Source organism: Colletes latitarsis, chromosome 11 (genome assembly GCF_051014445.1).
Source record: "Colletes latitarsis isolate SP2378_abdomen chromosome 11, iyColLati1, whole genome shotgun sequence".
Taxonomy (NCBI): Eukaryota; Metazoa; Arthropoda; class Insecta; order Hymenoptera; family Colletidae; genus Colletes; species Colletes latitarsis.
The window spans coordinates 23,472,547-23,489,681 of NC_135144.1; the positions used below are offsets into that span (position 1 = coordinate 23,472,547).

At 40.1% G+C, this 17,135-nt stretch overlaps 1 protein-coding gene across 7 annotated transcripts; it reads right to left on the bottom strand.

The window, feature by feature from the left end:
* Window positions 1–425: 425 nt before the first annotated feature.
* Window positions 426–15,723, bottom strand: LOC143347885 (uncharacterized protein CG3556). 7 transcript variants are annotated; one of them, XM_076777502.1, is made up of 7 exons: window positions 15,660–15,723; window positions 6,148–6,275; window positions 5,803–6,043; window positions 4,522–4,769; window positions 3,837–4,280; window positions 2,331–2,795; window positions 426–1,273 (listed from the first exon to the last, which is right to left on the bottom strand). In XM_076777502.1, exons 1-7 carry the CDS (start codon window positions 15,692–15,694, stop codon window positions 1,212–1,214), a joined length of 1,623 nt encoding a protein of 540 aa, XP_076633617.1. In that variant the 5' UTR covers window positions 15,695–15,723; the 3' UTR covers window positions 426–1,211. The 7 variants fall into 7 exon arrangements, with proteins under 7 accessions (XP_076633617.1, XP_076633616.1, XP_076633618.1 ...); XM_076777501.1 differs by having other exon boundaries at window positions 2,331–2,798; XM_076777503.1 differs by lacking the exon at window positions 15,660–15,723 and adding an exon at window positions 7,751–7,908 and having other exon boundaries at window positions 2,331–2,798.
* Window positions 15,724–17,135: the final 1,412 nt, after the last annotated feature.

Genomic DNA, 17,135 nt, shown 5'->3' on the forward strand with positions numbered 1-17,135 from the left:
AAACAAACAAATAAATTGCATTTTAATGCAATCGGATCTCGTATGTACAAGCTATAGCAACAGAAAGCACAGTAGAACTTTCTATGTCTAAGTCTTCGTTACATATTGTATTATTTCAACATATACTGCCCTAGTAAAATATCTCTCCGACCATTAAAATGTTTTTTTGTATCAGTTTAAATTAGTTCTAATCGTTAAAATCTATCATAAAACTGGTAATCTGTTCATACCTTATAATAGCATCAAAACTAAATCTCATGGTGCTAACTACACAAAGAAGGCACGCATAGTCTGAAGTAGAAAAGAAAATATACTTGAATTGGAAGGCTTTGGAAAATCGCTTAAATAAAGAAGAAATAATCTGAGAGAGTGGAAACTACCATGGAAGTGGATAACGTCGAAATCCAAAGGAACAAGATACCAAATCTAATTCATAATTGTACACTTTATTAATTTCAAAAAACAAAGGAGACTGTACATTGCGACGTTAGGCAAATTATGAAAAACCGTCGATCGAAACGCATTGTTCCAGATGAATTTTGATGTACGCATCGCGGCAAGCTTGACTTCGTTTCTCGTAGCACTGGAATTCGGTGATTGTAAAGCAACACGCGTAGCATAATATCAAGAAGTAGGTTAACTTGCTAATACATATAGATATGGGATTTATTAAATATCAATTGATACGTTGATCATCGATATGATATCGCCATATCGTATAAGTAGGTACAATGTGGTTGTGCATTGCAGTTTCATAGAAAATGTTATGCCTTTAGCTTAAGTTACGATTTACGATACGCATGGTTATCGTTATCACCATACGTCAGTCGAGTATCGGTATACGTTAGGATGTGTCGTGCTTTATTTTTACCGATTAGTCGAATCGACCATTAGAGCAGAGTTCCAAAAACGTCACTGCCAGCTCTATTTCCTCGGCATCTTCCTAAGTAACTTAACGCACGAGTGGATCCGTACGAAATTAATTCTGGAAAATGTCGTGTACGTTTTCGTACACGCTTAGCGATGGCAGTGAATAAAATGAGCTTCCATTTTTTTTTAACTTTTTTTTTTTTTGTTTTTTTTATATTAATTCCGAGTAACTAGGCATTTTTTAACTCTCTTTTTCTCGGTTTTCACAGTTCCGCTCGTACGATCCTTTCTTCGTCTATTTCTCAAACTGTTTCGACTAATTGTCGATGCTTCGTTGCTCTTCATAGTTTCTTATACCAAAAGAGATAATGTTCGCCTTTGCTGATTTGCAGATCATCGACGCCTAAAAGTTTTCTTCTTTAGAGCATGACGGAAACGCTAAAACACTTAACGACACAGCAAATGAACAGCAACGTCGAGTTGTTGGTGCAACGAAGGATTAAATGTAACGAAGTTGGGCTAAGTATAATGGAATCTTGTGCAAAAGTCTCTCAAAAATAAAACTTTATATAAAAAAAATCTTGACTTAGCCATTTACAAGTTATAAAAATAGTATAAAAATATTCAGTAAAATTTCCTCACTGAGCTTTACATGGATTGTGATTATCGGTTTCCTAATCGAGTACAGCATACAATATAGGATTAATCACAAATCGAATTAGTATAACTGATTCTACTAGATCGTTTGTATACAATTCTCGATGTCTTCTTGCAACATATCAATCTTGTTGATTATTCTGTTCTATAAATCTGCCAAGTTCGTTCGTTTGTAATTTATTGAGTGTTATGCACGATAATGAATATATATTAAAATTAGGAAATGATCTCTGCAAAAGTTTGATGTATGACTTGATGAGTATAATTTAACCAACACCAAACATCTGCATGCGAATTGTCACCCCACTAGATATCTGTTCGATGAAAAGACATTTCAAATCGATCGTCTTTAAGATATAAATCTATTTAGAAAAGGAGTGTCAGACACTGAAAGATTAATTATTTTCAGAGCTATTAATCATGAATCACACTGAAACAAATGATAACGATAGTATTTAAAGAATAGCAACAATGAAGAATAAAAATGATTATTGGAATTAATACTTTTTAAAACTTTGATTGAGTATTCAATATATACTGATATATTTGAGAGACTTTCCTTTAACTTCTGCGACTAAATTGAAGTTGGCCATTTTCCACACTTCCTGTGAAGATAAACAACTGCACTTTGCAGGTGTAAAACAATGGCTATAATTCGAGAACGAACTCGAATGTGGCACATGTTTATATGCAGTTTTTACTGCGTGCTGTCAATAAGTATACTCATTCATATTTAGAGTGTGTTCGAAAACAGAAACGAATCGGTACCGTTCATTTGCTGCGTCGTTAAGAATTGCTCATACCTCCGGGGGCAACCAGGTGATTACCCGGTGGCCTAGAAGGATTTGGAGGCGAAGGGAGTCGATAGAGCAGCCAGTAATGATAGGACATCGGCTCCTCTTTGTATCCGGCTATCGTGTGAACGTAATGTCCGTTCGGCCATTTTGATGCAACAAATTGAAAATGGGGCGACATTTCTGCGGCAAGATGCATCACCTCGTAGAATGTTTCGTTTTTAGGAGCCGTCACTGTCAGATTATACGTCTCGTTCACGTGACTGCCAACCCACAGTGTATAAGAAACGTTCACCATAATTGGCATCCTGGTACTAACTATCACACTGCTGTCCGCATTACTGGCATTGAACGCATTCCCTGCACTGTTCCCCTTGTTTCCATTGCTGGTGTCGTTTCCCAAGCTTTCGTTATTCGCGTTAGTTCCAGAAGCTGCTGACACAGCCTCGCTAAGATTACTTGAAATCGTTGACTCTGCTGAACACATCGAACCATTTTTAATAATACACGATACGCAGTAAATTCTCGATTCTTTGTGTCTCTTAAAAACGAATGGCGATGAAATAGCATCTGTGCAAAACTATGATATACGTTAAATAATTAATTGCATATTACTAAACACGATATAACCATTTTTACATTACGAACTGCCAATTTAGTATATGTCGGGCATTAAGAAATGCTTACAAATTTTCTTCTTATTTCATAATAACAAGGAAGAGATTATTCTAACTATTTTATCATTGTTTATGTTTATTTTAATATGTCCTGTCATTAACGTAACTTGCTGTCTTCCAGTCATTCGAGAATATGACGACACTGAACCATAAAATTTTACCCGTTAAATCCGATATCCACTATATCGAGATTTTACTGTACCTCTGAAGCAGGAATACAACAGTCCACGGAATAGTCAAACCCTTCTTAAGCAATTTTCATTTCGTACAACTTAAGATCCTCAGATGTAACGTTAATATTTTAATGGGAGTTTGCGCAGTTATAGAACTTGAGATAATGAAATTAATGGTATAATAATTACGGATGCACCAAGAATGATAGGACGTTTATCTGCCATACCTATGTTCTTTAATGCAGGTTTGAATCTTATAGAGCAGAACTTTTCAAAGTAAGGGCTCTTTAATCTAGTGACACATATCAAAAGAGCACAAAAGAAAATTTGCAATGCAAAGAAATGTGCATACATAAACATATAAGAATATGTTTCTGTCATATTATTTTAAATACATCTTTAGATCTTATTCAGATGTTACTAGAATCGAAGGTTTCAAAGATGAAAACACACCTCACGTTACATATTCTGTATCGTTGATTTCTCTTATCCTGAAGTCTTAAAACTGTGCAAAATCTTCATTAAAAACTCATTATTACACCTCAGGAACCTCTTCTCGAGGTGAGTTACTCGATCAAAGACGATCATAAAATCGACTAATGACGAGAATGTGAAAGAGGGAAAGTAAATGACAAAGTAATAGGGAAACGGGAACTACTACTCACCGTTACCATTACTGTTACCATTACTGTTACCATTACCATTACTAGTGGTGGTAGTAGTGGTTGTGGTGGTGGTGGTGAGTCGCGGCGGCGAGGTATCGGTGAGTCCTTGGCCACAGTCGAGAGTTCGAATATTTGCCAAACCTCGCGGAGTCACCCCAAGAAGGGCCTCGGCTGTTGCGCGAACATCACCAGCGAAAGAACCATCGGCTCGTTGCTGGCTCGTCAGCCATGCGATGGCGGCCGATCGGTTCCAGTTGTCAATAGATTCGTTCTCTGCTTCCTCGAGAGCTTGCAACGCCAAAGCCGTCGTTCGCAAATCCCCGAAACTACCGTCGCGTCTTTGTGCCAAACCGATCGATGGTTTGCGTACGAAATGATGAAGGTTTCGATGTCTGTGATCCTGAACGATACACTTCAGGGCGAGGATCACCATCGCGACCGTGTCTAAAAAGGAACGCACATTAAGAAGAGCAACAGCGTTCGCGATTTTCACGGATGAAATGGTCATGCACATATCAAAGAATTTTTCGAAATATTTATTACTGCACTTTGTTTTCCTCAAAGTACTTACTAACTTTTATTCCAAACATTTTTTTGTCTGACTAGTGTAAGTGTCTAAAAAATCGGTGCTACGGTTAGGATGAACACTCTGTGTAAACCTTAACTGGACGATCGCGACGCTCACCGACATTGTGATCCTGATAATCGTTCGCGATGTCCAGCAACCGACGTATCTGTCTTTTTCGCACGTGGGCTTGGGCGTTGCACGCAGCTAGCGTCGTAAGGGCGAATTCATAGTCTGTGGGAGGCTCGTGATGTTGGAGCGTTCCGATCAGATCGTGACCGTGAAACTGCCTTGGATCCGTGCACATGGCGTTCAAGGCGAGGGTGTAGCGCGCCAATCTTACCGGAGAGAAACCGATTTCTCTGTGCCTGAGAAAATTCAATCGATCACCATTCCGTTCACTCTTCGTGGAGAACGAACGTTCGATCTACCGAGCGCTGACAAGCATTCATGACGAACTCGTTTCGTTCTGAAAGTGCTTTGACAGCGGTTCTCAACGATGCTTAACTTCGTCGGTATAGAAGTCGGTACAATCAATTGTCGATTGCTTTTATAATCGTAGAAAACTAAATTGCACGTAAAATCGATGGAGCGTTCTTTAAAGATGCGTTTCCTCGTCAATTTTTGACTTACAAAGTAATAATGAGGAAAGTGGGGAAAAAGGATGTTTGTAAAAGTGCGAGCTGTGTCTTGATAACTGAAATAATGAAAGTGGAAAATACGAAATATTTCAAAAGTACGATGATCGATGCAAAATTAAAAAAACTGTAACGAACTTCCTAAACAAATGTATACACGAATCACATTTTCATTTTCTGAAACATATCGAAGCTAACGAGAGGACAAAAATATTTTTTCTAATGGAGATTGGGAATTTGAGTCTCGCTTGTTACGAACGATATAAGAGAAAGTGGAATCGAGGCTTAATCATTTTAGAGTCAAGTTAACTTCAACGGTATAGAGAGTGCACAGTCGACAAAGCGTTAAATATCGCGCGACGTTCGATCACAGACATGACATACATGTAGATCCTACACCTTATGGACTTTCGTGACCCAATCTGACTGTCATACCGATCGGAAAATTTTTCGAGAAAATTAAAAAATTTCAAATCGTTCTGGAAAAATTATATTCTGTTGCGGGGATCAATTACAATCATTTTTGGTGAATAGATATACCCTCGAAATCGTACGCACTTTTGAGAAAAAAATTCATTACCGAAAATATAATGTCTGACCATGAATGAATGATTCTCCTGAAGTTTCATGCATATGTTTGAAACATCATAACTTCTGCACATTAATGAGGTTCTGGAGCCCCCAAAAAATGGGCCGAAAAAATACATTAGGTATAAGGTCTACTCGTATACCTCGTCTATAGTTCGACGCTGCGAATCATTACCTCCATAGTAGCAACACTATTTCGAGCTCCATCTGTTTGCTGCTCAGCTGCAACTCGATCGGTGCCGCAGGAGCGACGTTATCTTCCCGCGAGAGGTTGCTCAGTCGAAGGACCAACAGAACCCGATGAGTATCGTTCCCCCAACCAGCGTCTTTGTCGCGCTGACTCCATAGCCATGCAGTCCCGCGTTCTAAAATACCCTCAGCGTCCGTGTCGCTCGGACCGACATCCGCCATGTTTCCTATCGAACGAACCGTATTACCGAATCTGCATCCTACTTAACTACGCGTTGCTGTCTCGTGAAAAATAAATCGTTCGAATCCGCGAATAGTTAGCAGAACGTACCTTCGCCGTGAACCACGCCGAGCGTCCACGAGCACATAAAGAAGAGGACCATCACAGCTGCCATACTCGCCCTTCCCCACATTTTCACCGGAGATAGAACGATACGCATACAGACTCGTCGATAGCGTCTGCAAGAAAATATAAGAACAAGATATTCGTGCTTGCTTTCGTTGTCCCTATATCGTACGACCACACCTCCCCGCCCGCCCTTTTGCTTTCCTCGAAACTTCGGCGGAACGTTTGTTGCCTCGTAAAGTCCGCGCGTTCGATCTTTTAATTAACGTCAATTACGAGCGACGCTCGATCAGTGCGATTCGACCGATCGTTGCACGGACGCCGGCGAACGAGACATGGGGACGCCTAGCGTCGCTACGGCTGCGGAAACACTACTGGGAACAACGCGATATTGCGTGGGATCGATATCGTAGCAACCGTCGTCCTCCGAAGCGACGTATATGCCCGTAGTTACTCCTTAACTATATAGGCAGATACGTGTACCTGCGCTCTCCCTTTCCGTGCTATTCCCTAGTTGTTAGTCTCTTTCTTTCTACCTCCCATTACACACGCCACCGTCACCGTCACCGACACCGTCACAGTCACCGCCATCGCCGTCGCCACCGCCGTCGTCAACGCGACAACCACCACCTCGCTCTGCCGCAGCTTCGGCCCAACCGACGCATAACTTTTACATTTTTATCGACATCCCTGCGCGATCTATCCGTTACGGAGCCTCGAGCAGCGTTATCGAGCGATCGATCATATATCTTTCAAAGATATCACCGCATCTCGCCTTTTATCCCGCCGATAAAATTGTAAATCGCGAGATAACGATCGAATTCGCGAGCTTCGGTCTCCTCGTCGATTGATATCTTTTTGTTTGCGTACGAAAACAAAATAATCGAGTACGATGAAAACGAGACGCATCAAGTTTGTATTTAATCGATATACATCGACTGTTCCTCTTTGATTTTTGGTATTTCTCTCGAATACATTAAACGGACGCTCGAGCGAAGCGTGAAACGCGAATACAGACTTCTTTCGATTCTCACTGTCGCTCATCGTCGTCGTCGTCGTCTTCTTCAACTCCTCCTGTTGTGCTCGTTCCCGCGTTTGGCTTCGACGCGACGATGAATTTAAATCGCTGATAGACGGAAGGACTGGCTCTTCGGAATCAAATCCGGATTAATCGATCGTCACTCGCGTGGAAAAATGCCGTTATCGACCGCCCGACAGGAAGAGTGTAAAGAGTTCGTACGTACCGTCCAAACGGAATACCGTCGAAAGGTGGCGAAGGTGTTGGCAGAGAGAAAAGAAGAAGAAACTGAAGAAAGTGGACAACGACGATGGCGACGATGACGACAATGGGACGAGATACCGTTGCGCGATGCGCCTATCGAATGAATGCGCAATGCGGATCAAACTTCAAGGAAAATCGACGTGTCTGGTGTGAACGGCACTGGAACGGTACTCGATTCTGCGCAGATTTCCGTTCTTATCGAATGACTCTTTTTGGACTCACGGATCATTTTCGATTGCAACGCTCGCCCGCAAGGTGTTGAACGATATACACGCGTTTATACACGGAAACACTGTACGCGTTTACCTCGGTGTTATCTGCTCTCACGTTTCGCTGATGCACAAATCCCCTAACGCGTTAGAAAATTAGAACACGCACGACGTGTCGAGTCCATCGTTGACGCGACTAACTTGAACAACGCGAGACCGACGACGCATCGAACGAAACGGGTGCGAAGGGCTTCGAGGTCGCCCTCTTTCTTCCATTATCGAGGGTAGCTAGGCGTCTCCCCTCTTCGATCCTCTGTGCAGATCGAACAAATCCCTTCTCTGCTGCGGCGAGAACACTTACACGGAAAGCCCTTCTCTATCGGTAGGCACGATCGATTAAAATAAAACGCGATAGGATCTGTTTACATAACGTAAGGGTGAAGCTTCGAACAGATTTTAGAAATATCGTAAAGTTTCGTACGTTGAGTAGACTTTAAAGAACGAAAGCGTGTGGTTAAAATCGACGTTGGTTTTTAAATCGTTTGTACCACGGACGAGGTAGAGAGACGCTGCGAGCAATGCTTTTTGCGTCGAACAGATTTGGTACTCGCAAGCATCCTTACCGTTTCCGGGTTACTTCCAACGTTATCGGTTCAGACTGGAATACGACGTCAGCACTTTTAGCGTCTAGAATCGAGACTAAATATTGGAGAAAATATTTTGGAAATGAAGAAAGTTCGATCGTAGAAGCGGCTCTGGGCGAAGACTAACATGCAGACCTGGTCTCGAGTTTGAAATTATTATCGTTCTATTCCTTTGGCTAATAACTCGCTCTGTATAAAATGGTGGCCATATACTTACAGACGCTTAAATAATTTAACGTTTATGTACGAAATTGCAAAATTAATTCAAGACGATACATGCTTAATATTCTTTGCTGCTTACATTTGTGTCTTTTGATTTTACTTATGATGCATCAATATGTAGTTGGTAAACCGCTTTGTTATTAAACTTCATTACACCTTATTGGTATGAATAGTATTAATTCAATGCATTTTCTTATTAGCATAGAATTGTATATATATTAATATTATATTGTAATTCAGAGGATTGTGATGGCTACTTCATTATATTAATATTTCGTCTTGTTACAAATAGGTTTACAACACGAGCGTGGAGTCGTTGCCGACATGGTAGACCCAACCGTGTGGCATTTGGTCACTGGGATATGGAAGTAGCACATCTATATCTGCGTTCAAATATTTAAAACGGTCCACGATTCCCTCGATACGACAAACTATACGACGACTGTATTAACGCTCATTGTATCTCAGTCAAGAATTAATCCTCCATCATCGTTAATTGTGGAATTGATACAATTTTAAAAAAATTATTCTCACACACGGTGTCTCACATATGTTTTCCTGACATAATTCACACGATCAAACTTGAACTCGTCAGTAAAAATGACCTCAGCTCATTGTCCGAATGGCCAAGTTAAATGTCGTTTTGCAAATGCGATACTTGTTCGTTGATTTTTTTCCGAAATCAATAGTTACTTTTTTATCGCTCGACCCATCGACCCAAATCCGTATAAGCGACAACACGTCTAAAGGAGAAACCACACAGAAAAAGATATTGCAAATGTTTTACAGTATTCACATTATTTATGCTTTACAAGTGTACCAATAAAGTAAAAATATTGTACTCTGCAATTGCTTTAATGTGTAAAAACAATGTGCATTAAATTTAACCTTTACATGTTTCCTGAAAAATATTTCAGAAAGTAAAAAGGAAGTAATTTTTCGTTTAATATTCGACCCTTACAGCTCCAGAAATTTATTTGCACTTAAATTCTAAGTACAACAAAATTTTTTGAACAACTGTAATATTGACACGTATAATGTAAAATATAATAGTTACTTAAATGTTACAATACTGTGCCCAATAAGCAATTATTATTTTCTATGATTTAAAATTACATTTACTGAAAAACTAACTTCTACTCTGCAAAATATTTTGCTCTCCCTGAAGCCTCATTGAATCCCTGACATTTTTATCACCATTGCTGATGAATGAGAACCACTGATTGCTGACTATCAATGGCTGTGCTGACACCTGTTGAGAATCGTTTGAACTTCAACCATTCCTATTTTCTGATATCATTGACTAAATTAATCAATAAATCAATCACATAGTTCACTGAAACAATGTTCATCCGTTTATTTTGTTTAGATGACTTCTGTAGATGATAATTCTTATTTAAAACAATCATTAGGAAGCATCGTATACTTTGTAAAATATAGCCTTTAGTTTGTGTTTCAAATGATAATATAAATTTCTCAGAGCATATAAGTTTAAAAATGTTAATAAACAAATAAATCTAACAATGTTGAAATCTACATATTCTTATACGACTTAAAATTCGTTCATAAATAGAGTTGTGGAAATTATAAGGCTGTAAATACGTTGTCTCTAAAAAATGACTAACCTACATATGCTAATAACACAGACAAGGTATACGAGTAGCCCTTTCACCACAGACAAGGTATACCTGTATGTACGAGTTGATCTTTCACCCAATGCATTTTTTCGGCCCATTTTTCTGGGGCTATAGAGCTCCATTACTATTTTCGTGTCACTCGCAACGTTACCAACAGATTTAGAAATGAACACAAGAGGAAGTGACGTTCGCGATGCGAGAGAAATCTGTCTTTTTGCCCGTAAAACGCGATGTCGCGATGGTAATGGTATTAATCATTGATTCGTGCGATATGAAACTTAACAAATATTAAAATAATCTTTTACAAGAATACCAATCGCTGCATGTAAACTCCATACAGAGTACATACTCGACGATGGTGTGAATAAAACAATTATAAATAAAACCTAGCATTGTTTAACATTCCAACGCAATAGTTTAAACAATTCTTAACAATATGTGGTATATGAATAATGAAAGGGCCCATCAGTATGCGTAAATAATAATTTTTCGCGAAATAATTTGTCCATCGGACGCGTAAAGATGGCTGACGCACGCTGTGCTCTCCCCACTCCTCCGCCACTACATTAAAGGCTCATGCGGAGACTTACATGTCTCATTCTCGCGGGGGGGTCCAAGGGAGGCGGACTTCCTGGCTCGGTGGGTATCCCGGGATCATCCTAGGCTGACCAAGGGGGACCAGGGGGACCAGGGGGACCAGGGCTGACCAGGGCTGACCAGGGCTGACCAGAGCTGACCACTACTGACCAGTGCTGACCAGTTGACCAATGGTGAGCTTGTGGTGACCAATTGCGACTACTTGCTGGTCAGTGGTGAGCTCTGTACAAATTTTCCCCCTCTCTTATTTTATTGATGCCAAATTTACTTGTATGTTTCTGAGTACCGTTTGATGGAAATATTGATTTTGTTTGATTTACTGGTTTCTGTTTCGTTTCTATGGATGTTTCCCCTTATCGATATTCTCTTGAATTGTTGGTCATTCTTGTTCTTCCATTATTCATTTTGACAATCCTAGTGGTATCTTAAGTATATGTGGTCATTTACTGTTTCTATCTTTCGATTGTTTCTGGAATTCATGTCTGTCTGTAACAAGAACTGATGTTCAAAGATGATGTATGATAAAATACTGTTTTCACTTCTTGTTATTTCGTACAATCGTTTGACTCTTTCCTGCGTACATCAGTATCGTCAGTTGATTAATTTTAATTTTTACTTTGATGTTATTTGTGATGTGGTTTCGACGTTTCGTTCATTTTCTTCCGATTATCAGTATCGTCAGTTGATTAATTATAATTTTTACTTTGATGTTATTTGTGATGTGGTTTTGACGTTTCGTTCATTTTCTTCCGATTATCAGTATCGTCAGTTGATTAATTATAATTTTTACTTTGATATTATTTGCGATGTGGTTTCGACGTTTCGTTCATTTTCTTCCGATTCTGACTCGATAAAAATATTCTCAATTCGTACAATTCATTGACTCCAGCTAGGTATATCAGCATCGTTTATTAATTAATTATAATTTTTATTTTGTCTTTATTTGTAATATTCTTAGGACATTTTGCTAAGTACACTGCTAATAGAATAAGACCCATACTAACATACATCTTTTAATTCTTTAGGTATGAGTGTTTCTAAATTTCGTAGGTTGTCCAACTTATAGATTTTCATCTGCTCCATTACATTCTCCGATACATCAGCGCAACAAATTACTCCTCTACATTGGTCTTTATTAAGTGTTCTTTAATGATACTAACACAAGTAGCAGTTTTTGTTTCAGGTCAGATCTATTGTAGATCAATTCCAAGGACATCGAGGGAGGACGCTACAACCGCTGAGGGATTTAACCATCAGGGGATTCAATCATCGAGGGATTCAACTACCAAGGGATTCAACCACAGAGGGATTCATCCGCCGAGGGATTCATCCGCCGAGGGATTCAACCGCCGAGGGATTCAACCATCAAGGGATTCTATCATCGAGGGATTCAACTACCAAGGGATTCAACCACAGAGGGATTCATCCGCCGAGGGACCTTTAATTCCAAGTACATTAGTCTTAAGCTTCGTCGCGAATATTAAAATTAACGTCGAAGATTTTTCTATTGTCCGTGTTGCCGCGCCCTACCAAGTAATTATTGACCAAGTAGCTTCACTTTCTCTCGTCATCTCGTTTCCCGTTTCGATCACCACTGCTTTAATGTAGAAAGCAAGTGATCGGCCGTGTAGTTGGTCCAAAGGATATAATCGCCTTCCCTTGGTAGCTCGAGATATCAAGGGCAGTAGATTCGATCCTAAGATCCGCTGCATGGTTTAGCATCGCGTCGCGTCGCGTATCCCACGATTTAGCTTCATCCCTTCTTAAAAGAGATAATTGCTTGGTACCACTAATGTAGAAAATAGGAGTCTTGTTTTCTCCTATCTTCAGAATTTTAGTTCCGAATCTGCTAGCTCAAATTTCGACGTTAATTTTAAGTCTCTAGTGTATCCGCGTATGTGCCACGCAATTGTTTACCAACTAGCTTCTCGTTCATTCGTTCCCTCGTTTCTCGCTTCGATCACCGCTGTTTCGTAGAACGAAACATGTGATCGGCCGTCCAGTTTGTCCGAAAGATCTAGTCGCCTGCCCATGATAGATCGATTTCTAGAAATAGAAATCAATCTACCAAGGGTAGTGTCGATTCGATCCGAAGATCTGCTGCACGGTTCAGCATCGCGTCGCGTCGCGTCTCCCAGAATTTAGCTTCACCCCTCTGTTTAAACAAAACAATTGCTTGGTACAATTAAACTAGACTTAAGCATCGACGACCATTGTACGCGTCTCCGTATGCCAAGTAATTATTTAACAAGTAGCTTCACTCGATTCGTTCTCTCGTTTCTCGCTTCGATCACCGCTCTTCCATTGAATGGAACATGTGATCGGCCGTCCAGTTGGTCCGAAAGGTCTAACCGCCTTCTCTTGGTAGCTCGATTGAAGGAAAATGTTTCTTCGCTGGAAGGTGTGGAGTTTCCGTATTCTGCGGAAACGCACACCTTCCAGCGGAAGTCGTTCCTGTCTCAGGTACTCTCTCTTTGTCAGACAGCCCAAGTCGGGTCCTTCGGGCTCCCGGCGGGTTGCGTTGGAGAAATGGAGACCTCGATTCAGGGATGCAGCATTCATTTTTCTACAGAGATCGAGTTAGCAAGTGCAGTAGGTTCGGTCCTCGGATCCGCTGTACGGTTCAGCATCGCGTCGCGTCGCGTCTCTCACAACTTAGCTTCACTCCTCTTTAAACCAAATAATTACTTGGTATAATTAAACTAGACTTAAGCGTCGGCAACCATTGTACGCGTCTTCGTATGTCAAGTAATTATTTAACAAGTAGCTTCACTCGATTCGTTCTCTCGTTTCTAGCTTCGATCACCGCTCTTCCATTGAATGGAACATGTGATCGGCCGTCCAGTTGGTCCGAAAGGTCTAACCGCCTTCTCTTGGTAGCTCGATTGAAGGAAAATGTTTCTTCGCTGGAAGGTGTGGAGTTTCCGTATTCTGCGGAAACGCACACCTTCCAGCGGGAGTCGTTCCTGTCTCAGGTACTCTCTCTTTGTCAGACAACCCAAGTCGGGTCCTTCGGGCTCCCGGCGGGTTGCGTTGGAGAAATGGAGACCTCGATTCAGGGATGCAGCATTCATTTTTCTATAGAGATCGAGTTAGCAAGTGCAGTAGGTTCGATCCCAAAGATCCGCTGTACGGTTCAGCATCGCGTCGCGTCGCGTCTCTCACGACTTAGCTTCACTCCTCTTTAAACTAAATAATTACTTGGTATAATTAAACTAGACTTAAGCATCGACGACCATTGTACGCGTCTCCGTATGTCAAGTAATTGTTTGACAAGTAGCTTCACTCGATTCGTTCTCTCGTTTCTCGCTTCGATCACCGCTCTTCCATTGAATGGAACATGTGATCGGCCGTCCAGTTGGTCCGAAAGGTCTAACCGCCTTCTCTTGGTAGCTCGATTGAAGGAAAATGTTTCTTCGCTGGAAGGTGTGGAGTTTCCGTATTCTGCGGAAACGCACACCTTCCAGCGGAAGTCGTTCCTGTCTCAGGTACTCTCTCTTTGTCAGACAGCCCAAGTCGGGTCCTTCGGGCTCCCGGCGGGTTGCGTTGGAGAAATGGAGACCTCGATTCAGGGATGCAGCATCCATTTTTCTATAGAGATCGAGTTAGCAAGTGCAGTGGGTTCGATCCCAAAGATCCGCTGTACGGTTCAGCATCGCGTCGCGTCGCGTCTCTCACGACTTAGCTTCACTCCTCTTTAAACCAAACAATTACTTGGCACAACTAAACTAGAAGATCGGAGGGACTTGGGTTCCTTCTATCTTCTTAGTTTAGTCATTCAGATTGTAAAATTGCGAAAGGGAGATCGATGGAACTTGGATTCCATCTATCTCCCTTTGGGTCTCCACTCGCAGCAACCTCCACGTGGTGAGACCTGGGTAATATTATTTAACGTTTAATTAATAATCGTATCGCTCTTAGTTGGGTAATGCAATTATTAATTAAAAACTGAATAATATTAGCAAATTGGCTGCGATCCGCCTTGCATAAGTCATCATAAATATAGAGTTTCTTCACTAGATTAGTTTTGATTCTCATTGATTCATCAAAGATTCTAGAGTATTGTCACAGACGAGGTATACGGGTAGATCTTTCATTCAATGTATTTTTTCGGCCCATGTTTATGGGGTCTCGAAACCCCATTATTACTTTTGTGTCATTCGCAACGTTACCCTCAGATTTAAAAATAAATTTTAATCCCTTCCATAGTCAACTCACATGTATTTACGCACACACTACAGCTGTCTGCCTATCAATACTAATTCAGTGAATAGTTTCTCAACTGACCGCTATCCATGAGAAGAGGCCGCTAAAATCACCACTGAATTTTCAGGTCGGTATGGCAGTCAGATTCGGCCACAAAAGTCCATAAGGTATAGGTCTACTCGTATACCTTATCTGTGCTAATATCAACAATACTGTTTGTTGTGTAGAAGAAAAACTTTCCCACATTAGTTAACTTTACTGATGTTAGTGTTTGAATTGGGTATAGTTTCAGGCGCCATCGGTCTTTAGGTTATGTGGTCGTTTTAAAATCACTGATTCCTTAGAATGTCGGTTCTTACTGACCAGCACATACAAAGTATTCAAGTAGATCTTACACCACTAACAAGGTATACAAGGAGATGTGACATACATTTTATATTTTTTCGGACAATTTCTCTGGAGCCCTATTATCATTTCGATATCACTCGCAACATTACCAACATGTTACAGAAAACGATCATAGCGCTTATTGTGGTAGGAATTAAAGATGTACGGTCCACAGTTAGGAACCAATCAACTAATTTAATTGGACTAATCAATCGATTAACGGATGCGATTGAAAATTTAGTCGTCAGAACTAGGTCGCGATTAACAATCAAAAACAGCTGTTTCAGAGGAATAAGAAATGTAAAAGACTCACCGATCGTAGAATGCAACACTAATACCTGGAACCATGAACTTCTCTGGATCATGAATCCATAAATAAATGAGATGTCAGGATTCTGCAAAAGAAGACAGAAAAGATAACATTCTGTCTTTAAAATTGTAGAAACTGTAGTTTCAATATAAAGATTTCCGATAATTTTGAAAATTTAAAGCCAATGTAACAAAACTTGAAATTAACAATAGGAATTTTTTAACAAAGTACAAATATACTTACACTTTTTCGCTCGTGGAGTATCGCCAAATACTCCTCTTCAGGGATGCACTGACACTAATACCGATAACGAGTAATTTTAATTTTCTAAAGAACAATTGTAAAACTAACGCGACCGAAAATCAAATTCGACGAACAAATGATTCTACTGTCGCGACATTTGAAGCAAAGAGAGCCACGATGCTCTGGACGAAATTTACAAACGCGCAATATACACTGATTCGACCCTCGCGTATAACCTAAAATGTAAACGTAACTCTACTCGAAGCCACTGTGCTTCGAAAGACAATAACCTATACTACGGAACAACCACTGATTCTACCGACCGCATTGCACGCGGTCATCAAAATTTCTGAAAAAAACAAATTCGGATTAGAAATCAGAAACAATTAAGTAAGCACACAGATCTGTCTATTTATCGACTTAAAGATTCAACTGATTTTATAATAGAAACGTATTAATACGAAACGAAATCGCCAACAGAGAGTACCGGAGAATACTACTAACGATTAGAAATGTTTAGATCACAATAATTAAAAAGTACATACCTAATTAGACGCGAAGCCTGTCACCGTACCTCATCACACCAGTTTCCAGACGAGGAATGAAGAGCAGGTCCGGACACGTTTACCGCGCGAATTAATAGGCGGGGAGTGGGGTGAGGTAGTCACGTAGTCCAACACAACGTCTCGATTCCCGGTATGTATTTCTAAAAGAAAGGTTAAACCTTATATCTCGAATAACTGAAAATAAAGAAAGCAAATATATAAAATAAATAAAATAAGTACAAAAAAGATACCAGACAAACAATTAATTACTATTTATTTATTATCGATATACTTTCGTGACGTCACAATGCAAGTCAGCCAATCAGTGGCGCTGCTTGAATATCGATCTGTTATGGAACGCGTAAGTAACTAGATCGATTGAAATATATTAATTCTACCATAGAAACATATAGTGTGTTAATATTAACTTTCAATCTAAATTTCAATGAGTTTCTCGTATAAATGTTCCTTTTGTGTATAGTATATTTTCTAAGGTTATTTGTTTAAATTCTCACTAGATCTATATAAAAATTTTCCTCAATTCTTTGTCGATAATATTGGGTTTGACACAGCAATAGTAAGAAGCACGAAACTGTACGCAACTCAGGTTACGAGTCTGTAGCATTGGTATAAACGAAGTACGGAATACACGTTACATTCAATTATTTTTTCCGTAACACACAGATTAAGG